Source organism: Dicentrarchus labrax, unplaced genomic scaffold, assembly GCF_905237075.1.
Source record: "Dicentrarchus labrax unplaced genomic scaffold, dlabrax2021, whole genome shotgun sequence".
NCBI classification, from domain to species: domain Eukaryota; kingdom Metazoa; phylum Chordata; class Actinopteri; family Moronidae; genus Dicentrarchus; species Dicentrarchus labrax.
This window is the reverse complement of record NW_026136721.1, coordinates 33208457-33230638: the sequence shown is the minus strand read 5'-3', so window position 1 is coordinate 33230638 and position 22182 is coordinate 33208457. Positions and strand designations below refer to the sequence as shown.

General features: G+C 38.3%; 1 protein-coding gene across 1 annotated transcript in view; it reads right to left on the bottom strand.

The window, feature by feature from the left end:
* Positions 1-22182, bottom strand: part of LOC127355058 (voltage-dependent T-type calcium channel subunit alpha-1I-like) — a 219049-nt gene that overhangs the window by 164571 nt on the left and 32296 nt on the right. Inside the window, exon 2 of the mRNA XM_051385530.1 lies at positions 225-651. Coding sequence (XP_051241490.1) covers positions 225-637 — 413 coding nt within the window. The 5' untranslated portion in view covers positions 638-651. The remainder of the gene's footprint in view (positions 1-224; positions 652-22182) is intronic.

The following is a 22182-nucleotide window of genomic DNA, read 5'->3' as shown; positions in this document are numbered from 1 at the left end:
GCATTTACTGTAATCTAGCTTGCCTATTATTTCTTACATTTGCATACCCCGGTGTGATAAAATACACACGAGTGATGACATGATGTAGCGTTCTAAATATTTTCTTAAAGCCTATGGAAGACTTGAACAATGAAATTAGTGCAGATAAGGATATTAAAAAACAGCATTTTTTGGAGATAATCCACAAATTAAAACAGTCATCACTGACAGGACATAAAGGATATGGGCTGGAGACCATGCGGATGCACCAGCTGCGAGGATAGGTTGTCTGCTTGAGGCAGAAGAAGACCACAGGCGCCAGCTCAGGGTAGGGCACAACTAACACACTGGTATCACTGCTGGCATCATCATCATCTTCATCATCTCCCTCACACTCCACCACCTCCTCCTCCTCCTCCTCCTTCTCAATCCTTTCTTCCTGTATGATCCCTTCATCCTCTATTTCCTCCTCTTTCTCCTCCTTTTCCTCGGGACATGGGAGGTGGTACGGGGAGGGCCTGCGGGGGGAGGAGGAAGTGACGGGTTCATTGCTATCGTCCCTGGCTATGGCTGTTGTTACCCTGGAGATTGCTGCCGCTGACGGTGTTGTCGCTGTTGATGTTGCAACGTTGGGGCCCTCCTCCTCCTCGCTTGTCATGGCAACGTAACAGTCTGGGATGAAAGAAACAGAGAGGACACAGAAAGAGAGAGAGGCAAATTAAAATTTACAAACCACTGTATCGACTTCAGGTTAAAAATCAATTTACAAAGCGGCAGTTCCCCCCACCATGGAGAGAAAACACCAAGCCAAAAAACACCCAAGGTATAAGAAAAACTTTCTCATCTTGTCAGCCTTGTTTTATCTGCTACTCATATAGTAAGGTACAGTTAAATGTAGGAACTTAAACTACTTAAGCTTGGTCAAAGCTTCTGGAAAGATCTTCATCAGCTACAGACACAGTTGTTACTTCAAGTAAAAGCCAGTTACACCTTTGGCTCTCTGTGGTCACCTTTACTGTGTTGTAATTCTGCCAAATTCATGATATAGTTGTTCTCATTCACATATTTTTTCAGGTTTTGTTGTCAGACATCAGAACAAGTATGACATATTTATTTAATCATGTCTAATAAATACTACCTGTTAACCAATCATGACGTCTGAAAAAATCATCATTAATTGAGATCGTTGACAGCAGCTCTGCTGTATATTCAGATATTGTGACTTTTTAAATGAGTGACCACAGAGAAGGTTTGCGGCAACAGAAAGTTCTTAACTTTACTGCTTCACTTAGCTGGCTTACATCAATGTTTTGTAAAAGCTCTGTTGTTGCTGTGCACCTGTCTGTCTGTCTGTCTCTTGCTCTCTCTCTCTCTGCCTCTCTCTCTCTCTCTCTCTCTCTCTCTCTCTCTCTCACCCCAACTGGTCGAGACAGACGACCACCCACCTAGAGCCGGAGGATCTGTCCTAGGTTTCTGCCTTTTAACAGGCAGTTTTTCCTTGCCCTTGTCGCCAAGTGCTTGCTCATGGTGGTACTGTTGGGTCTCTGTAATTAATGTTAAAGAGTTCGGTCTAGACCTGCTCTATTTGAAAAGTGTCCTGAGATAACTTCTGTTATGAATTGGCGCTATACAAATAAAATTGAATTGAATTGAATTGTTGTTCCTACACACATTGAAACACAAAGCCAGTGTTTTAGGATTTACAGATTATGAAAACACATTTTAGAAAAGCTCAGTTTTTGGGCAATAAAATCATTGTTTTAGTCTGGACGTAGGCCTTAAATGGAGAGTGTGTACACTTTAAGCAGTATGGACTTACAAGATTTTATGGCATAAATGTAAAAACAAAGACAATCTCTCCTCACAGAAATCTGTGTATTAAAGTAAATGCCAGACTGGTTTAATGACATGGATTATACCATTAAGTTTAGAGCCAATCCAATCTCTTTCATTTAAGTTTATTGCACTTAACTTAAAGACAATTAAACAAGGCACCCAGATGCAGTATTTCTCAAATATATCTTTAAAGTCTGAACACTGGTAGAAACAAGAGACAGAGATAGAAAAGGAACACACATGAGAGGTTGTAAAAGAGAGGAGGTAGCAAACTGCTGAAAGGTTGGAGAGAGAAATACAACAGTAAGGAAAGAGAATGTTAGGAGGGAGAGTTCAGTAGTTTAGTCAGAGGCTTAGTGTTGAGAGGAATCAATACTGTGTAGCTGGAGAGAGAATAGAAGGAGCAGGAGTCTTGATATGACTGAGTGGCACCTGCCCATGGATTTCCAATGAGTGAGCTGAGCGCACAATTCTTAATAAAAGCTACTGAAAGCTCAAGTCCACTTCAGTCATAAACGAGAGCCTCCGGAAGTCCTTAAAGTAGACTGTGTTCATTTGAGCCACAGGTTGGTTTTCAGGTCATTTTTATGACTACAAAAGAGAGGAAGATGACTTAGACAAAACAAAAGGCTTTTATTTGTATCCCCATGCAATATAGAATGACTTTGTTAGTGGAAAGTGCAGCATCAACTCTGGCAAAACTTAACATCTTCTCAACAGAGAGAAGAGAGACGGCTAATTAGAGCCAAGATGCAAGAAAATATCTTATGAAAAGGAATACTATATTCTAACAATGCAAATCACTGGGTTTCTGTTGCTAAATCACAGCAGGGACTGGAAAAGGAGTTCTTAATGTAAGAAATCTCAGCATCAGACAGTAATCATCGAGTCATTGGTAAGATAACATAAAACTTTATAGAACCCTGTGGAGCAATTTGTTTGTTGCAACAGCAGCAGAGTAATAGGATCCCTGAAAGGAAAGAAAAAGATGAACACAACCAGAACATAAAAACCAGCAATGTGTGGAGTGGAAATTAAAACAAACAAATGCATACAAAAACAGAATGTTAATAGTTAATAGTTAGTAGCAGACGTATGTGACCATGTGGTGCTGACAATTGAAATCATGGTCCTGTTGTGCATGTTGTATACCTGTCATACCATTACTTGTTCCTATTTTATTAAAGGAATAATTTGACATTTCGGGAAATATGCTTATCGGATTTCCTGACGAGTTAGATGAGAAAACAAATCAGAAAGCAAGTAAGTTGTCCCAAAATGTTGAAGTATTCCTTTCTTAGTAAGTGAGTAAATGAGCAAATACTTTTTACTTTACTTACGATTTTGATCCTATGCAGATTTTATTATGTGCAAGAACTACTAATTGGTGCATATTGCATTTGGATTTCCCTAATCATGCTAACTGGCTTGTTTCCTTGTTTCTTACAAATACTCGCCTGTATAATGCTATTTAACTTATGAGAGGGTATCAGAATTGCAACATCTGGTCTTGATGCTGGATTGATTGCTACTTAATTGAAGCACCCATCTGTGAATTATTGTGCAGATAAAGTTGGATGAATTGGACAGATATCTAAAAAGTAAAAACCTACTAGGGCGAAGATGAACCTCTCAGGAGCAGGTTATAAGAAAGTATAAAGGCTCAAGCCTTTGGGGGAAAAGGTCACTAAGTCTAATGCCTGGAGAGCCTACAATTTTCCCATTAGCCCACAGTATTAGGTCCCTCAAGGGTGAGGTGTGCAGCTGGAACCTTCTCCACTGCAGTGATGTTTAACAGCAATATTCTTTGTGCTGTCAGTAGCAGCCGCAAGCTATATTTCAACAGTACCTTTGATACCTGCTAATGCCTCGCTGTGGTCAGAAAAATGCACCTGTAGACTGTATGCCACTTGTGTAGTATTTGTCCTAAAACCGCTCCAAGCAACAGAAATGGTGCAATATGTAGCTGAAGATATGATGACTGATGTGTCCAGAGGCTACAAATCCAGTGGTTTTGCAAGATAATACGATCTACAGACACACAAGGACGGTTTTCCGCAAATATAAAATGTCAAAGTGAACTAGACAGGAGAATGGCATACAATGAATCTTGAGTACAAAGACAGTGCATCTGGGCAGCCTTTTCCTATAAAAACTCCTTTTCCTATTAAAATGCAAAGTGCAGGATTCTGCGACACATTACTGCTCATTAGGGCCAGCGGGACAGGCTAGCTGCTGTTTACTGTCTGCAGCAACACATTGCTTTGGCTTCACTGCTGTGTTTGCAGCTGTTGTGAATTGTCCTTTACAGCAAAAGCAAGTAGGTATTTTGTTTTGCCAGTGTGTCCAGAAGTTTCAAACTTCTCTGCCTTTGCTGAGGAGTTAATGTGTTCTATTTTTTTAAGCACAGAGGGACTTTAACAAGCATGATTGCTCTGTGCATTCCTAGTCTCCGGACCATTGATACACTGCATAATTTTGCCATTGTCTCTCTCTGGTTTTCTGCATATTTCTGCATATTCCCCACACACTGACTGGTGCATGCAGTGTGACACAATGACTTCCATATACCTGAAAGTAATACTTTATATATAGATAGATCTGATAGATCACAGACCACCAACAGTCAATGAGACACAATCAGGTGATTTTGGTTATCCACCTTCATTGTTGTTTTGAATGGACTCATGATGGAAATTACAAACACACTCTAAGAATCAAAGACCTGAGATCAACTCAGCTGTGTATGAAATATTTGGTTACAATTGTTCGTCATATAGGAAAGACCTCTGTGAATATTTGTGTGTCTGTTTGCCTGAGTGTACGTGGTATGGTGTTATTTCTTGACGTATCCAACCAGAACTCCAGGAGCAATTGGAAAGATCATCAGCTCAGTAGTAGGTGAAGGGTAATCAGCAGGTGTTTTGTCGCTGATACTTCTAACTGGTCATTTCCATTTAGATAGCAATACAATGCAATGTCATTTTAAGTATCATTTTAAGTATGCCCAATCAATGGGCATGACTGGACAGAAAGAGAGAATGCAAAGTTCAAGTGGATGTTTCATCCAGGCAATAATCCAGGTAAGTAACATATAAGAAAAAAGCCCCAAAGTTCAAGTGGGATCTAATTTCCATATGATATTATCACACATCTATGTGCTGTATTTCCAGAGGTACTTGAATTAACTGAATTGCTATCTCTGGGAACAAAAAGTAACACTTCTGAGCAGCAGTGAACACATAGCACAAGAAACTTAATGGTCAGTCAAAAGTTAATGATCAAATACCCCAATCATTAACCCTGAGGTGAGGTTCACTAAAGACGTAATATATGATGGGGCATGGCTCCCATTAATCTGTCAGAGACATCATAAGAACACAGGCTCTAATATAACGATAATGATTTCAGCCTTGGAAACATAAATTCAAAGTCTAAATGAGGTTAAACGCTACCTCGGTAGAGCAGGTTTTCCGATGGTTAGAGGAACAGGAAGAATAATGTCCCTTTGATTATCATAGCATAATCACATCCCCTTGGTGTATTACTGGTTTATTCAAAACAAATGTCAACAGATTCCCCAAAGTCAAAGGCTATGCAAAACTATTCTATATTTAAATAATACAGAGAAAGGGAACACACACGTCAACAGCACTGCCACTGCCAGTGTTCTGAAAAACAAATAATTAATTTTGAAGAACATCATGGTTTACGTGCATGTCTGCCGCCTTGTTATATCTATTTTTAACAGCGTGAGCAGCCAAGTAAATTACAACTTAGTGCAAAGGTGTGGGAAAACAGGGTTTTTCAAGTGACAAACGAGTTTTGTGACTTGTGAATATTCATCTTGACAGCTAAACAAGTCACTATTGTGCAATTGAAAAGCCCTTTGAAAATGCATTTAATAACTGGCCATGGAAAAAGAAAACTGACTAGCGAATGTATTGTTTTTCCCAAATGATGCTGCTTATGTATGAGTAAATTTTGGTTTGTGCCGGTAAACTGTTGATTTATTGGCCACTCTGCTCTGTGGACAACAAAGCTAATTTTCTGTCTTGAATGTGTTGGGTTGGTACTCAGCTAAAAGGCAATAAAACAACACAGCCATCTCTGAGATGCTGTTGTTAACTCTGAGTGGCGTATATGTGTGATTAACGACACATGTCAGGGATGGGATTGACCTTTACTGATAACATGTCAGCAGCTGGCTCATATATCAGAGTCTTGTGCAAAGCTAATGGTCACGATTGGCACTACAGCCTGCCATAACAGCGTAAGAAGGGAGGGGGAGTTGAAATGCCCAAACACACACGCACGCACACACAGAAGTTTCTGCAGAGAATAATTTCTTAAAAAATAAAAGACGGATTAAGTTTCCCTTCACGTAATTTTGATTTGTAGTATTTTGAGCACCAATCAGGCTAATGCATAAGATCAACAGTATGTATTGTATACTACACCCCACACACTCACAACTTACTGGAAATGCTTGGAATAATTTAGGTAATTTGCTTGGTGTGTTTACATTTTATAAACATATCCAATATTTCACAGCAACCACATGCAGTGATATATTCCTTGGTCTGTAAAACAATCGATGCTGCGGGTTCAACTAGCTCGAAAGCCCTGCAGTATAAGTGGTTCCTTTGAACTAAAACAGACTTTTCACTAGCGTCAACCTCGCATCAACAATTAGTAATTTTCTATTAGTACTATTCTGGACATTTAGTAGCTACAGGGAGGATGACAAAGCATAAACCACCGAATTTGTAAAGACATCTGATTGCAATGATGAGACTTCTATGTATTGACAGCATCTCCAACTTTACAAACCTGATCCGAACACTTAAGTGCCTCCAACCACTGCATTCCAAAACACAAGTTACTATAAAAATGACAAATTAACTCCAACAAATCACAGATTTTAGCTTTAAAAGAACACTGAGGTGCCCTGGTAGCTCTCCTGGTAGAAGGCTGAGTCCTCCTTCCTGGTTCGACTCCAACCTGTAGCCAATTGCTCATCCTCTCTCTCTCTCTCTCTCTCTCTCTCTCTCTCTCTCTCTCTCTCTCTTTGACTTTCTAATAAACCACCCAACGAAATTCTTAAAAACAAACAAAGATCCACATCTTTCAATCTCCCCAAATTCAAGCTGTGATAGCCCCTGATGATTTACTTTAGGTTATTTCCTCAGACATGACAAAAATCCCCCAAAGCCACTGTCCATAACTGGTAAGCTAATTTTAATGTGTAAAATTGGTCGGCCACCCCTTTAGATTAATTTTGCTTAAATCTACATGATCCTTCATTAAATCCTATTTTGATGCTTGTCTTTGATATAAATGTGTTCTTGTCACCTTTCTTTTTGCCATTTTCTCTTGAACAAATTACTTTTTATAGCTGGATTTTCCTTGTCTGTCTAGCTGTTGTGGCTGTTGCATCTAACCAAGCTGGAGAAAGGTGATGCAGTGTGAAGCTATTTTGGCATTGTAGCTACCTAAGAGCTGTATGATTAAAATATTTTATTGTGAGGGACCCTGTGGATGCTTTTCTGCCATATGCCCCCGGTGGGCAGCTTTCACAGATATGAATAGGGCACCATTTTTGAATGCAGCATCCAGTTCTCCATGACTTTAACCACCAAATACTGACTTCTATTCAACACAGACTGATGTAGTTGGTGACTCAAAGTTAAACCTCTTTTTAACCTGAGAAAGTCCTTCCCAACACAGTAAAACTGTGAGATGGGTGGGTAAATACTGAATTGCCCTTGTGTTAGTTCAGCTGGCATGCAAAATATTTTGAGGTGCTATGGGTTATTACCTTTAACCTATTTCTTGCCCCATTTTAGTAAATCTTCAATTAAAAAGCCAATTATCTGCTACTTTCAGTGCTGCTGAAAATTGAACTTCTCCTGGCTGGTTGCAACCTCAATTAGCCCTACAGAAAACTCTTACATTCACCTAGCACTATAGCACTATCTCAGTTTGGTCCTAAAAGCTTAACACTTCACAGCTCCACAGTGGCTCAATGGGCTTGAAGTGATGAGACATGCACAGCAAAGAGCTGATGGAAAACAGAACCCAAAAGTGGGGTCTGGACACCAACACATGCACATATTCAAAGATAGTTTGCGGTTGTTATTAGCATCTTAGACTAACACCTAACTAACTAGGCCCGGTGATAATGTGATGCACTGCAAGAGAAAGGACTCTATCTACATACACACTTTTAGCAGGCAGTGTTGGAAGCTAGCAGCTAGCTAAGTAGGTCTGATGTGTTTTGATGTGACACAGATCCTCATTAGCGAGCTCCAGACCGCGCTGAAGGCTTAATGGCCCGTAGACTCACTTAGACACAGGCATTCTCACACACACATGCACACGGATAGAAATATTACTATGCACAAATTCATCAAGACCAAACTCAGTGAAACTATAACACATACATGGGTACACAGATGAGCATTAACACACTCAAATAGACCCATACACACTCATTAAGACTGTACCTCATACCCACACAGCCTTAGACAAGCACACAAATCCAACTGCAAGCACCAAAAAGCAAAGATGGCATGCTCTTAATGATGTTGGCTAACTCAGATGAAAGGCTTTAGAGGGCCAGTAGAGCCCGGTGCTGCTCCCACTATCCCCCATTGACATTTCCTTCAGCTAACAACACAAGCCGCTTGCTCATCGACTTTCCTATAGAGAAACAAACACAGACAAACGAACGCTTATCCCCATTCACAGCAAACGTGCACACTTGCTCGGTGAAGAAACTGATTTATAAGCGACTAAAGAAGAGCAGAGCTAGGGAGTAGCACTGACAGTTAAGGGTGCAATTCCCTGTGGAGTTCTACCGTTGGAGTACGGCACTAAAATTCCCACGAGCATTATACAAAATGGAATAAATCTGTAATACCTGGTGTTTTGACTGCAACATTTCCATCTCCTCCACATTTAACAGTAATCAGAAGCTGACAAAGAGCCTTAAAAAAGCCACAAGATAATTTGAACTTGATTTATTGTGTGTCTAACTTGATTTGCTCGCCCAGCTGAGTGAATACGCCATGATTTCTTATGTTCCCAAGAGCTGATTTATCATTCTTGTTGAGACTTGTGTGTGAAACTATTAATTATCCAAACCACACAAAGGCTGTAGTACCATACAGGTAGTTTTGTTGGTGTAGTCAAACACATTTGTCATGCTCCAAGGAAATCATTGCTTGTTAACCAAATGTACACAAAAGTCCCATTTCATATCTAAAAAGCTAAGTGCCAGTGTGCATGAATACTCACTTTTCCAGGCAATTTTCAATGTAATTAGTGTCTATGTTGACTAACAAATGAGTGCCAATGAGAGAGATTGCTGGAGATTGCTTTATTGAGATTGTTAATGCATTTATTTATTATTTTCAGACAGTAAGGGGCCATGTGAATGATCGGCTCATATATTCCAAATGGTTGATCCTTTCAACCCTAATTGTTGAATGCAAAACAAGCAAAACACAGAGAAACAAGTTTCTCTTGTATCATTTAAAATTATTCTATCCATCGATCCATCTATGCAGCCATAGAGGTAGAGATATATGCTGTAGGTGAAAAGTATTTCAATGTGCTACACTTGATAGGTCATGAGTCCCTGTAAAACACAATATAAAACATTAATGGGATGCTTAAAATCGGAGTTCTTTGAAGTCATGATGTTGCTAGAGGCCGGATCGATATTTGGCTAATGATGCAACAGGAGAATGGGGGATGGTTGAACACATGATGGTTGAACACATGGTTTGAATTTAAGGTGTATGGTTCGATGTATCTTTGGTTCTACTTTTAAGCCGCAGTGCTCTCCCTATGTGTTTGCATGTATTTAAGCTTGATTTTTGTATATGTTGCTGTTTCATAAAGTTTTTTTAAATACAGGCCATTTAGGGGAGTGGTAGTAATGACAATAGTACAACAAGATAGACAACCAACTAGTCACAAGTGTCCTCCCCAAAACCGTTACGTCAACTTTATGTTGCAAGTTAGCGACGATACGGAAATTTGAAAAACTAAACTTTTGCCTTCGGAGGAGTGAAGGTTGAACCTGTACTTCAAATAAGGCAGGAGCATTTACATGGTGTCATTCCAAAAGAAAGTCTACCACAATGATTATGATTTAAAAATGGGAAAAGAGTGACATAGTATATAACAGAAAACTGATATCCTTCCCATTTCATACTGTGAGAGTCCAAGTTAGATGTTTAGAGGAAATCTAATGTATTACTTTAGGATAAATGGAAATTACTTTGTGGCAACAGAAAACAATTTTACCCTGCAATAACAAACACAAGAGAAAAACAGCTCCTATAGGGGAAAAGCAATCTTGATTCTGGGTAGTGTAAAATGTTAGACACAATACACTTTACAAAATAGAAAAGACTAAGTGACCTGTTAAAAGGAAAATGTTTTGCAAGATGCAACTAAAGTCTGAAAAGTATTCCACAGGAGCAACCAGGAATTCAACAGCTTGCTCAAAGCTTTTCATTATAGCTGCTGACAAAAGAGATTGTAAATGCTTTTTATACACCAAGCAAGTCATATTCACTTATTCACACAAACTGTGTACCAATGGCAAACCAATCTATAAGATGTACCAAACAACAACCTAATGTATTAATTTCATCCACAAATGATGCACTCACTTGCACCATTTGTGGCAGCATTAGTGGGTGTGGTTGAATATATTTGTTGTGGGTGATATCTCTACAGTACGTCTCTATCCTGGATTCCACACGAGCCAGCTGGCTCCCATCCATAAACTGCAATCAGCTCATCTCTCTGTCTTTCCACAGATTCCAACAGAAGACACTCTACTGAGTATTAAGTAGTTGTTTGGCTACAGTGGCTGTGCTGGGAAGAAATCATTTTTGTCTCCACCTCAGCAACATTTCCCACTCTGATGAGAAGCACGTGTGGTGGCCTCTGGGCTTATGCTTTTCACAGAGCAACTATTACCAGTTAGGGCTTTAGTGACTTGCTCAAAGTGTTGTGAATATATTTTACAACAACCCCCAACCGCTGCCCTCTGCAAATTGTGTATGCACCTGGGGTATAACTCCCTTGGCCCATTCGCATATACTTTTCAGATGGTCCCTTACTTCAGCTCCTCAGTTTCCCTCTTTTTTTCAACAACTGACCCCTCCCAGGTCCCGCCACTTTGGGCTCTGTGCTCCAATCACAGTCGAGCAAGCCTCAGTCAGAACCTCGGACAGCTTTCTCATTTCCAGTACTTAGATATGTTATGTGCTTGGCTTGCCTATGTTAAAAAAACAATGTAATTTTAAATATGGCTAAAAGACAAAAGACACATTTCTCCCATCCTAAATGGCAGAAAATCTATCCATTGAAAAACCCATATGTGTCAACGACTACTTGCAACTAGATTTTGACACAGACATCATGCATGGCCCACCACTGATACTGCACTTTAGTGTTGCAGTTTACATTAATAACATAACATATACAACAGAATACATGACTGTAACGCTGTTCATGTAAAACATCCATGTAAACTATTAATTTGAAATATTGCATTGTAAATGTATTGTGACTGGAAAATTACATAAAACACTTCCAATGAATTACTTTCAGTTTTACTCACAAATAATTAAACAGACCAGGCATGTGGGCAGCATTTTAAAGATGCTATTAGCCCTGACATAAAACAAAGGTTCACTGGTTAAATTTATTTGGCTTTTATATTTGCACCAGGTTGCTCCCACCTGTTTAATCTTTTTAATATTTGTTATTTCTCACAGCATGTGAAGAAATAGTCTTCTCCTTCAAAGTGCCACAATATGTAGGTAGTATTAGAGATGGCGCATTCTTAAAGTGAGCTGGCATTTTCATAAGCTGAGGAAATACCCTGGTGCTCTATACATGACAGCTAACAGAATTAGCCGTTAATTGATATGGGAATTATCCCATAAACCTGGTAGAGACAATGAAGAAGGCCAACAAGGGTTGAGGGGGAATTAATTTGTCGAGCTGATGTTATTTACTGCCACTGTATGAAGAGGAGAATGACCAGAGGGAAATGTGGGGATGAGAAATTAAGAGTAAAAGAGAGAAAGAGAAATATCCCTTTAAAGTGTGGATTTCTCTGCATAGTTGCTAAGTGGTCGACATAAATCTCAGGGGGTGGAGCCAAATAAAGTTTTTGTGTTTACGGTAACTTAAACTGAAGCTTAGTGAAAGAGTAACATATCATAAAGATGTTGTTATAAAGCATATGTGCAGAGTAAGCTGATTTCACCTTCCAATGAAACCTTGCAGTAATGCATTATAGTGCAGTTAGTCATTTGCTGCAGCTAGCTGACATATCTCCTTTCAATTATGTTTAATTGCAAACATTTTGCATAAGTAAAAAACAGCTAGGGAGCTTCAGTTTTGTTTTTACTTTTAAAATGTTTTACTAAAATCACAATCTCTCTAAACCCTTACAACACATATGACACAGGACAGGAAACCTAGTCTCCAGTGTCTAAGTACCGTGCTTTATCCTTTGAGTCCCAACCACGAGGCCTTCTACCTTCACCTCACTCAGGTTTAACTCAATCACTGAGATTATTTTTGACATACAAAGCAGTTCTGGCCCCAATAAATGTATATCTAAAACATCTGCAAAAAATAAGCAAAATAAATGCTTCCTGTGTCTTTATCACACATCCTCTGTTCAGTAGATATGCACCTTTACACCTTGGCAGTAGGCTTGTGGACAACCCAGAGAGAGGCGCACACACACACACACACACGCACATAAACAGGAATCCAATTTGCCACGGCACGCTGCACACAAAACACATGCTGACATGCTGTAACTCTCCTTATCGCCCTTTACCCCCTGTCTCATATATATACAGTGCAACGAGCAGTGCACACACACTTCCCTTCATATCCTCAATTATAACCAAGCAAACACACACACATGTGTAAAGGCCCACCCTGTGCTGAAATCAAAACCATCCTAAACTGCTTAGGAAATCCATTATGACTCCATGGCAAATATGCTAGCACTAGCATGACATAATTATCTTATATGGACTAGCAGCATTAAATTAAGAGTCTTTTATTGCAGCATTAGTCATGCTGTACTCAACAACTCATTCCTCAATTCACAATGGGTAGTAGTTGCTTATTGCCATAGATGCCTATAAAACCTACTTCTGAGTATTATGGATGCACTGATCCAATTCACCGGATTGCATAATCACTTATTCTGTATTATTCATTCAGTGAAAGTTAATCGATATCGGGCTGAATATGTATCAGATGAGCAAAAGTTGGATTGTGCATACATGCTAATGTAAGTATGTACCCGGTATTAATGTTTGTCTCTCAACTTCTGACCCAACTGACTAGAATGATTCAGACAGAATTTAGTTTTAGTTGTTTATTGTACTCTTACTTTGTAGAAGTGTGTGGCATATTTTAGCATGTGTTAGTGACAAAGTGATTGATGTTTATTATTCATTATTATAATTATAATTATAATTATTATTATTATTAGTAGTAGTAGTAGTAGTAGTAGTAGTAGTAGAAGTATTCATTTATGTTATTATTGATGGTCATATTATTATCATCATCATCATCCATCATTCTTCACCATTATGGCTGTAATCATCATCATCATCATCATCATCATCATCATCATCATCAATATCATCATCATTTCTACTAGTTTAGTTACTGTTGCTATAGTTTTTGCTGTGCATATTGATCTCTGTCTTTCTCTCTGTACCCCCTCTCTCCTTCTCTCTCTTTAACCCAAACCGGTTGAGGTAGACGGCTGCCCACCTAGAGCTGGGGTCTGCTCGAGGTTTCTGCCTCTTAGAAGGACGTTTTTCCTTGCTCATGGTGGGAACTGTTGGATTTCTGTAAATACTTTTATAAGGAGCACAGTCTAGTCTTGCTCTATTTGAAAAGAAAACTGAAATACACAAATAATTCAACTGAACTGAATTGAATAGTAGATGCTACTGATTATGTTAATGGTCTCAAACTTCAGGCTGCAGCTCATTATTTAACTTATGACTGATTTAAGGCTGCAACTAACTATTACTAATTTTTCAATTAATCTACTATTCTATTATTATGACTATTCTAATCGGTTAATCGGTTAAATGGTCTGGATGTCCAGCTGACTAAAATGATTACTGACCACCCAGGGATATTCAATGATTTTGTACACTTAATTTTAAAAAAGGAGTTATTGATAAAGCAAAGCCTTAATTCAATTCACCTCACCCTTGCCATATTAAGAATTTACATTTTGACTAATGACAGATACTGAGAGGGATTTTCCAAAACTCTTATCTATATGGTTCTACTTTTTTGAATTGACATTATGCACTGCAATCTTATCTACAAACTAACCTTTTCCATCCTCTGTCTAATAATCTCCACAGTCGTCACTACCCACCTGTTCTCTGTAATTAACCTCCTCTGCTTCCCATGTCCGTCCTCACCCTTCCAACATGAATCTGACTGAGTTGAGTGCATCTGTGCGGCACCAAGCCTCTATAAAAACGCCAGTCAGCACTGTGCTGCATATAATTGTAGTATGCACACACACACACCCAAACACTCACACACTAACAAACTCAAACCTCATATTGCACCTCAGATCACCAAGCTATCATTAGCCTGCACTTTCAAGCAAAATAAATAAATGCATAATCACAAATGCCCATTTTTACAAGTCAGTGTGTTGAACAATTTTTCTCAATTAAGTGATATCGTTGTGAAATTGCTTTGCAGACAGTTCAAGTTCAGTTCAAGTACCCAAAGAAAATATAATGTCTGTATGGCCTTCAACTCTTAGAATCACTGTTGCTAGGCAGTTACAGTTGTGTTTCTGTACTGCAATTCCCAGTTTTAGATTCTATATACTCTTTTTTTGTCTATACAACCATACAGTCACTTTTCATATTAACTACACAGTGTTCCTTATGTTTATTCCAAACAAACAACTGTTGCTGGGTCCCAAATACAGCGTCAAACAGACTCTGGGTTTTTATTCCAGCAAAAGTTAAAACATGTAGTAAGAATCTGTAGCAAGAAATAGATAACAAAGGACAGCAAATGGGCATTTATGTAAACGATTTGCATATCATTGCCTCAAATGGGTTTTTACAATGGACTCAACCCACTCTCTTGCTCTCTTTACGGCTTCTGTAATTAACAGACTCGTTCAGCTACAGCAGGTAGCCTTCACCCAGTTAGCCAGACATTATAAAACACAGTGGTGAACTCTGATTGCCCTGTAGAGAGAACGAGAGAAGACTAAAGCAATCAAAAGCTTGAGTGAAGAAGAGCAAAGGAATAAAGAAAGAGGTAAAGACGAAAGAAAAAGAAGAGGGGGAAAAGAGAAAAGACAGATGACCGAGGAGACCAGAAGGGGGGGAAAACAGTGGGACTGGGGAGAGAAAAAGCTGTCTTGTCAAATCGGGGTGTAGTGGCATTGTAAACACAACAGGGAGCTGACATAAGCACCAGTCTGCTTAGGGGGCAAACAGTGGGACTTCCACAATAACAGAGAACTGCGGCGGACAGGGTGACTGGTTGAGAGCCTGTTGAATTATTCAGTCCTCGTTCAACTTTTCAACAGCACTGATTTAGACTGTCTGTGTCCTCTTTTGACTGGGGACAGGTTACTGGAAGGGTGTGTAGATGTGTGTGTATTTGCACTTTCATTTACTGAAGAAACTCAGCAAGCGCCTTATTAAAAAGAAAAAATCCAGATAAACATTTTTAGCACAGCCGCTACCTGCCACCAGCGACCAGAGCAGCTCCACTGGAACATGCTGAGTATTCACCTGCTTCCTTGTTTTGCCATGAAGCATGGCTGTTTATTCAAGCTTGTATCCTTCCCTTAGTCCAGCCCTGTTTGTGTGTTCTCTACAGTGCCCAGGGCTCCCCTCGGGGGCCATTTTTCTGTGCCTTAAGTGAACTGACTATAACCACTGATTCAGTCGTCTTGTAATGACAGCACTGACATGTCAAACAAATGCTCACCTGGACTTTCTGAGTCCATAGATGGAGGGAGGATAAGATGTAGAAAGTGGAACAGGACAAGAAGGAGAGGTGATGAAAGACTGAATTCAAGAGGAGAGGAAAAAATGCACAATGACAATGCTAAGATTTTGATGTTCAGATGTAATTTTTACAATGTTCACCATCTTAGTTTAGTATCTTAGCATACTAAAATTCACTGTTTTGCAGTAAACACAAAGTATATGAAAGGCGAATAGGAATGGCATTAGATTGTAATTATGACCATCCTTAGGGGGATATAGATGTCCGTATGAAATCTGTCCAACAGTTGCCAATAAATGTCATTCAAAACCACAAATTTCAGCCTCATGGGTGCAGTGCAGGAAAAGTCAGGTGCTCATAATTCATCAGTCATTAGGATGCATTGTCTGGGGACCATTGACGTCAACAAAATGTGGTACCAATCCATATTAGATGCTGATATTTCATTAAAATACGTAAAAACATTTGGTTGCTGGTGGCACTATAGAAAAAGGCTTCATCCTCTGGGGACTGAATATAGAAATTCCATAGTAATCAATGTAATAGTTTTAAACAGGTTTCAGTCTCTCTAAGTGGTAGACCGACTGACAGACACAGAAACATGTTTGAGGACTTTGACCACACAAATCTTTATTAGCTGCAATAGATTACATATTTCAGCAATTTTAGTTATTTTGTAAGCTGATGGTTACAGAGACAGGAATAAAATATTCTTTTTGGACTATGTGGGAAATAATTTTCAACAAAGGTCTATTAAGCAGAAGTATTTCTTGGATGGTTTGGAGTTCAGTGGGCGTATGTTACAGAGAGATATAAATAGGTTTTTAGAACTTTAATGCGTGGATTAAATATCTACATTTATCCAAAAGGAACAAAAGGACATGGAATAATGACTTAGATTAAACAACAAACTAAGGATACGCCAATCCAGCTTTTTTCTCTCATAATACCCGTCCGATACCTTAGCTCTGGGTATCTTCCAATCCCAAGTTCTGATCCAATACTTTTTTTGGCAACATTTTGCCAAACTGTCATTCTTTCTGATTCTCCGATATTGGAATCATTTTAGTGTGAGGTTACATGAGGCCAGGGATTGCTGTGGCACTCAAATTGAGTCTGAGGTACTGAATGAATGTTCTGTTGTTATGTCATGACCACTACCCAATCTTTTTGATAAGGCGAGTCTCAACACTGATACCAATCCGATGCATCAGATGAGTGCATGCCTACGTGCAATCACCAGAGACATATGATAGATTTCAATAACAAGAAAGGTATCAGGACAGAATATCAGATGGCCAACAGACATTAGTTTCACAAACAACATTATGGTGGAATACATAAGAGTTTCACAAGGGTTGGCCCGATGATGGCTCAAGAGGGAAGTTCACAGGGGTCATCAAAAAATCAATAGGTTTGTTCCTGTTGAGAGTATGGTGTGTACAGCAGATGTTCTGAGTTCACAACTCAGGGCTCGACAGATGAAGTCATTTAAAAATTTAAAAGTTTGGCTGATGGTGTCAGAGCAAAGGTCATGAGAGACAATATAACCATAGGTTCCTTCCTTTTCTTTCAGCATGCCAAATTTTACAACAATGAAGCCAATAAATTAAGATATGTTGGTCAGAGACAAACAAAAATAATCAAATGATTTCCTTGTAATTTGAGTTTCATGAGCTCTTTATCAACAGCAGCGTGCAGCCTGGCTTGCTGTCTGTCATTTTGTTTTGTTGATTTTCCCCCTACAATATGTATGGATATAAAAAAGCTGGATGACAGATCCACAAACGCACACCAGCAAAAATGAATCTTGATCAGGCTGGAACAAAAGTATAACAGTAAATGATGTTCTATTTTCTATCCACACCATGGAAACCAAACTATTATTATTATGTCTTAGTTTTCTGGCTCCATATATTGTGAACTATTGTGAAACTTTTGTCATGAATCACATTACTTAAATGAGTGTTAAGCATTGATTCTGACCTTTTAAAAAATGAAAGCTACATCTTATTGTCCTATATTAAAGGGCTGGGCTATGGTAAAGGTTATATTAACAGAAATATAGCATATTCAGCAATGCAAAAAGTTTTGTTCAATTTGACTAGGTTCTAGGAAATATGTGCCCCCAATACAATGGAGATTAATTGAATTGAATGTATAGTACTAACAGTATTGTCAAATTGCATTTGAAATTTAAACAGCAACATCCCTCTCCAAAAACAATGTCTCAACTGCAATGGATAATCCACAGATCACGGTGTGAAAAGTTGTCTTAGTGACAATTTCCTCCAATGAAAACAGTTAAGGGTCTGTAGGTTGTCCAGAATAACAGGAGAGAGATGTTGCTATTAAATTCTTTTAAATCTGACATGTTTCAACCCTGTGAGAATCGCCTCCATTGTTGTGTGAGGGCAGAAGCCTCAGAGATTTACATCTCAACACCTCGGCAAATAAAACCAAAACTAACTGCATTGCTAGATACCACCAGAGGTAAGTGACAGAATCTTGTTATTTGAAATGTTATTTGGATGAACCAACTTTTGAATAATCACCCTGGTTTTGGCAAAGTGTATCAGCATTTCACATCTTTCTTTTTGTGATAGTGCTTTGGGTGCTTCTCAAACAATGGTTAAAATCATGCAGAACCATTTAGCACTCAGTGATGGTGCACAATGTGATAATTTGGGACAGATTATGTGCTGCAGATGTCATTCAGACCCAGTGTTTTCTCATCTTTATTGAAGAAAGGCTGATGACACATTCATTAAAATGATCTGAGATGATGAAAATGGCTTTGCAAACTCACACACTTGAATGAATGCATATATTTTGCTTTGTGCAAATCCAGAAGTGGTCAGGTGTGTATGTGTTTATCTCTGATAGCATGTTTGCATTTACATGTGCCCATTGTGAGTCTTACTGTGTGTGTGTGTGTGTGCCTGTGTAGCTCTCAGTGTGTTCTCCATTAGTCTAGATGTGAGGGTGTGACAGTACCAGACCACTAGGATCTATGGCTGGTAAAAATAGACTGTGAAGCAGCTGTAGCGCTCTGTAGGCTGGTACTAACACAATCTGTCTGTAGTCCCACTATCAGTCTGCAGTGCTGAGGGACTCAGGAAGCCGTGTCCATAAATCACCCTTTTACTTCCTGGGTTAAAGGATCCACAGATACAAGAGAGCTGTTAGGTGGAGTGTAAATATACACAACCTAGTTAGTGCGAGTGATGCGTCACTGTCACTGACTGGGAGAACTGGGAGGTGAGCAGTGTGTTATGGCTCCAATTTGTAGAGTTTGTTTTAAGCTGAGCCGCTGTGCGTGTTGTCCAAAAATGTCATGTCACTAAAAATATATCCTCAGGTATTGAGCAAAGATTAGTTACCCTGCCATATATTTAATATAGTGCATACAAATTTGGCTTAATGAACATAGAAATAACTTCTGCTCTTGATTTGGAAGAGGACAAACAAACACATAAAATGATTGAATTAAGTAATATAACATTTAAACAGTGTGTGTTTGTTTGGTACAGAGCCTGGTTAGTCTCACAGGAGGAAAATAAAATAACTGACTCCTTCCTTCAAATTAATAATTTGAACCCTCACATTACTTAACTTGCTACCCTGATGTAACACATTTTGCCCTCTAATTACAAAATTGTGCCCACGCATTACTTGAGCCATTGCCTAAAAGTGATATCAAGAAGTTAATGAAGATGTTGGATCTGAAATTAAAGGTTGTTTAGTAGCTATAGAAACAGCCAGAGTGATGGAGGCCGGCTAGCAGCTGTGTTTTAGTGCACAACATTTGTCGATTTCAGATGGACATTGTTTCAGCACCCATTGGTTACCCTTAGCTGGTGGTAATATGACTGCCTCTGTCCATACATTTCTCTCTTTGTCTGTGGCCAACACCATGTACTGTTTATTCAATAACAGCCAGACTGGCAGGACATTTGCTATGACCATTTTCAGTTTGGGTTAGCAACGTTTTGAGACGCCTTGTTTTAGCTCTGTCAATCAAATGCATGTACTGTATGGGAGCAAAGTCAAATAACAATAATAAATAATAAATGAACTATATTTCAATTTCATGTGGCCACTTAATATCTGCTGTGACGCTATCTATGGAAAAAAAGATGAAAATGTTTCAATTATTTAAGAGTTTATGATATACATTTTGGTCTAATTACACCTACAATGTGTGAGTGGTGTAACATCTATTATATTATGTTATATTATATTATATACACACAACAATGTTGACATTGAATATGAAGACCATTAGTTTGAAGAGAATGAATTGACAATAATTTCAGTCAGTGAAACAAAATGCATAAATAAATACATAAAACTGGACATGATAATGATTTATTTGCCAGCGTTTGTAGTGAAATTAGTGATCTATTTGTTTTGAATTTTAATATGATGCAAATGCATTCCAGATAAATTATAGTTCATTTCGGCTAGGTTTTTGGGTCATTACACACATTTAACACATGCCATACATTTCCATCTGTTAATGGCAAGAAAGAACCACATGAATTAGAGGACACGAGGCTTGTCAATGACATGACACTCTTTATTTGCATCTATGGATGCTATGGAAAGCAAATTGCTATTCAATTACCTTTAAAGAATTGTACACTAATATTCTAACTGCATTTTTATGTTAATGGTTCATTGTTCACATTTTGGTATTACTCACTTGTCAAATAAAAGTAAATTACTCATCATTAGCATTAATTAGCATTTCAAATTGATTATGCAAATGAATTTTGGCCTGAGATATAATTTGATCTATTAATTCTACTCAAGTACAACATAATTTCTAATGGCTAAAACTGTTTTGCAACTTGTGCTTTCTTACCAGCGATGTACAAAGACAACTTTATGAAAACCTAGTCTAATAATTTATCGTTTTGGTCCATAATTAGTCATAATGAGTATATGAGATGGAGTCAGATGTTAATAAAATACAGACCAAATCATACAAGAAGACATCCACTGTGTGAAAAACAGCTCACATTTATGAAATAGTGTGAGATAATTAACAAATTGTACTTGTTAAAGGGTTTTAGTAAAGTTCTTGGCTGACAAAATGGGAACACACATATTATCCTACAGATTTACAGTTAGAATTTAGAAGTTGCTTCTTTGATCAAACACATTGGAAGTTAAAGGATACAAGAGATTCAACAAAAGAAAAACAAAAGATCAGATTTTGGATTTTGGATTCTTCTGAAATCAATACATTTGTAGATAATCAAAACCCCACCACAATATATTGGCATCATGAAAGCTATTATTTTATATAATTACAGCTTTGTGAAAAGCTAAGGAAAGTAATTCAAATACTTGTGCTATTGTGCTATCGTGATATTGTGGTACTTGAAGTCTATATATAACGAAGGGACGGACATTTACTGCTTGATACAACAGGCATACGTTACAATTGTGATACTGTTTGTTGTGCTAGAGAAAGACAGCCGTTTTTGACGCCATTATCATTTAATAAAAATAATTTTAGAAGTGATTTAAGGATTTATACACTTTTGTATAAATGCCAGCTTCTGAGAGTATTAGCATGCTAATATCAGCATGCTAATACACTCACAATTAAAATGCTAACATGCTAATGTTTACCATGTTTACCATCTTACTTTAGTGCGTTGACATACTAACATTTATTAATGAGAACTGCACGCTAGAGGTGAGGGAATTTCTCTATTCTAAGATGACCTGCAATGCAGAAATGGAATATTCTGCTTCGATACAGTGATAAAACATAACTGGGAGTTTGCAGCCTACACAAAATTATAGCCTACTAATGTTTCTAGTCATCACCGGCCAAGTAAGTGCGTGCAACTTTCCAAACAATGATTTCGACAATGATGTCATGTGAGGTCAACATTCTGACCTGATGAAGATCCAGCTGTACTTTTTTCCACAGAAGACACACAAATCATAGTTTTGTACATAATACAGTCTCAACCTGATGAAGGTGTTTACCAAATTTCATGGCAATCTATCCAATAGTTGTCACGATACTTCCTCCAAAATTACAAATGTGAACCTGAAGGTGGCGGTAAATGAAAAGTCAGGGGATCACCAAAGTTATGAGGCTCCATCCTCTGGGATACCATGATCAATTCTGTGTCAATTTATTAGTATTACCAAATTATATGACAAACTATCAAGTGTTTTTGTTTTGACCAAAGTGTTGAAGCCACCCACAGACAGGCCACTATTGCCAAAATAATTGAAAATAAAGAATCCCTG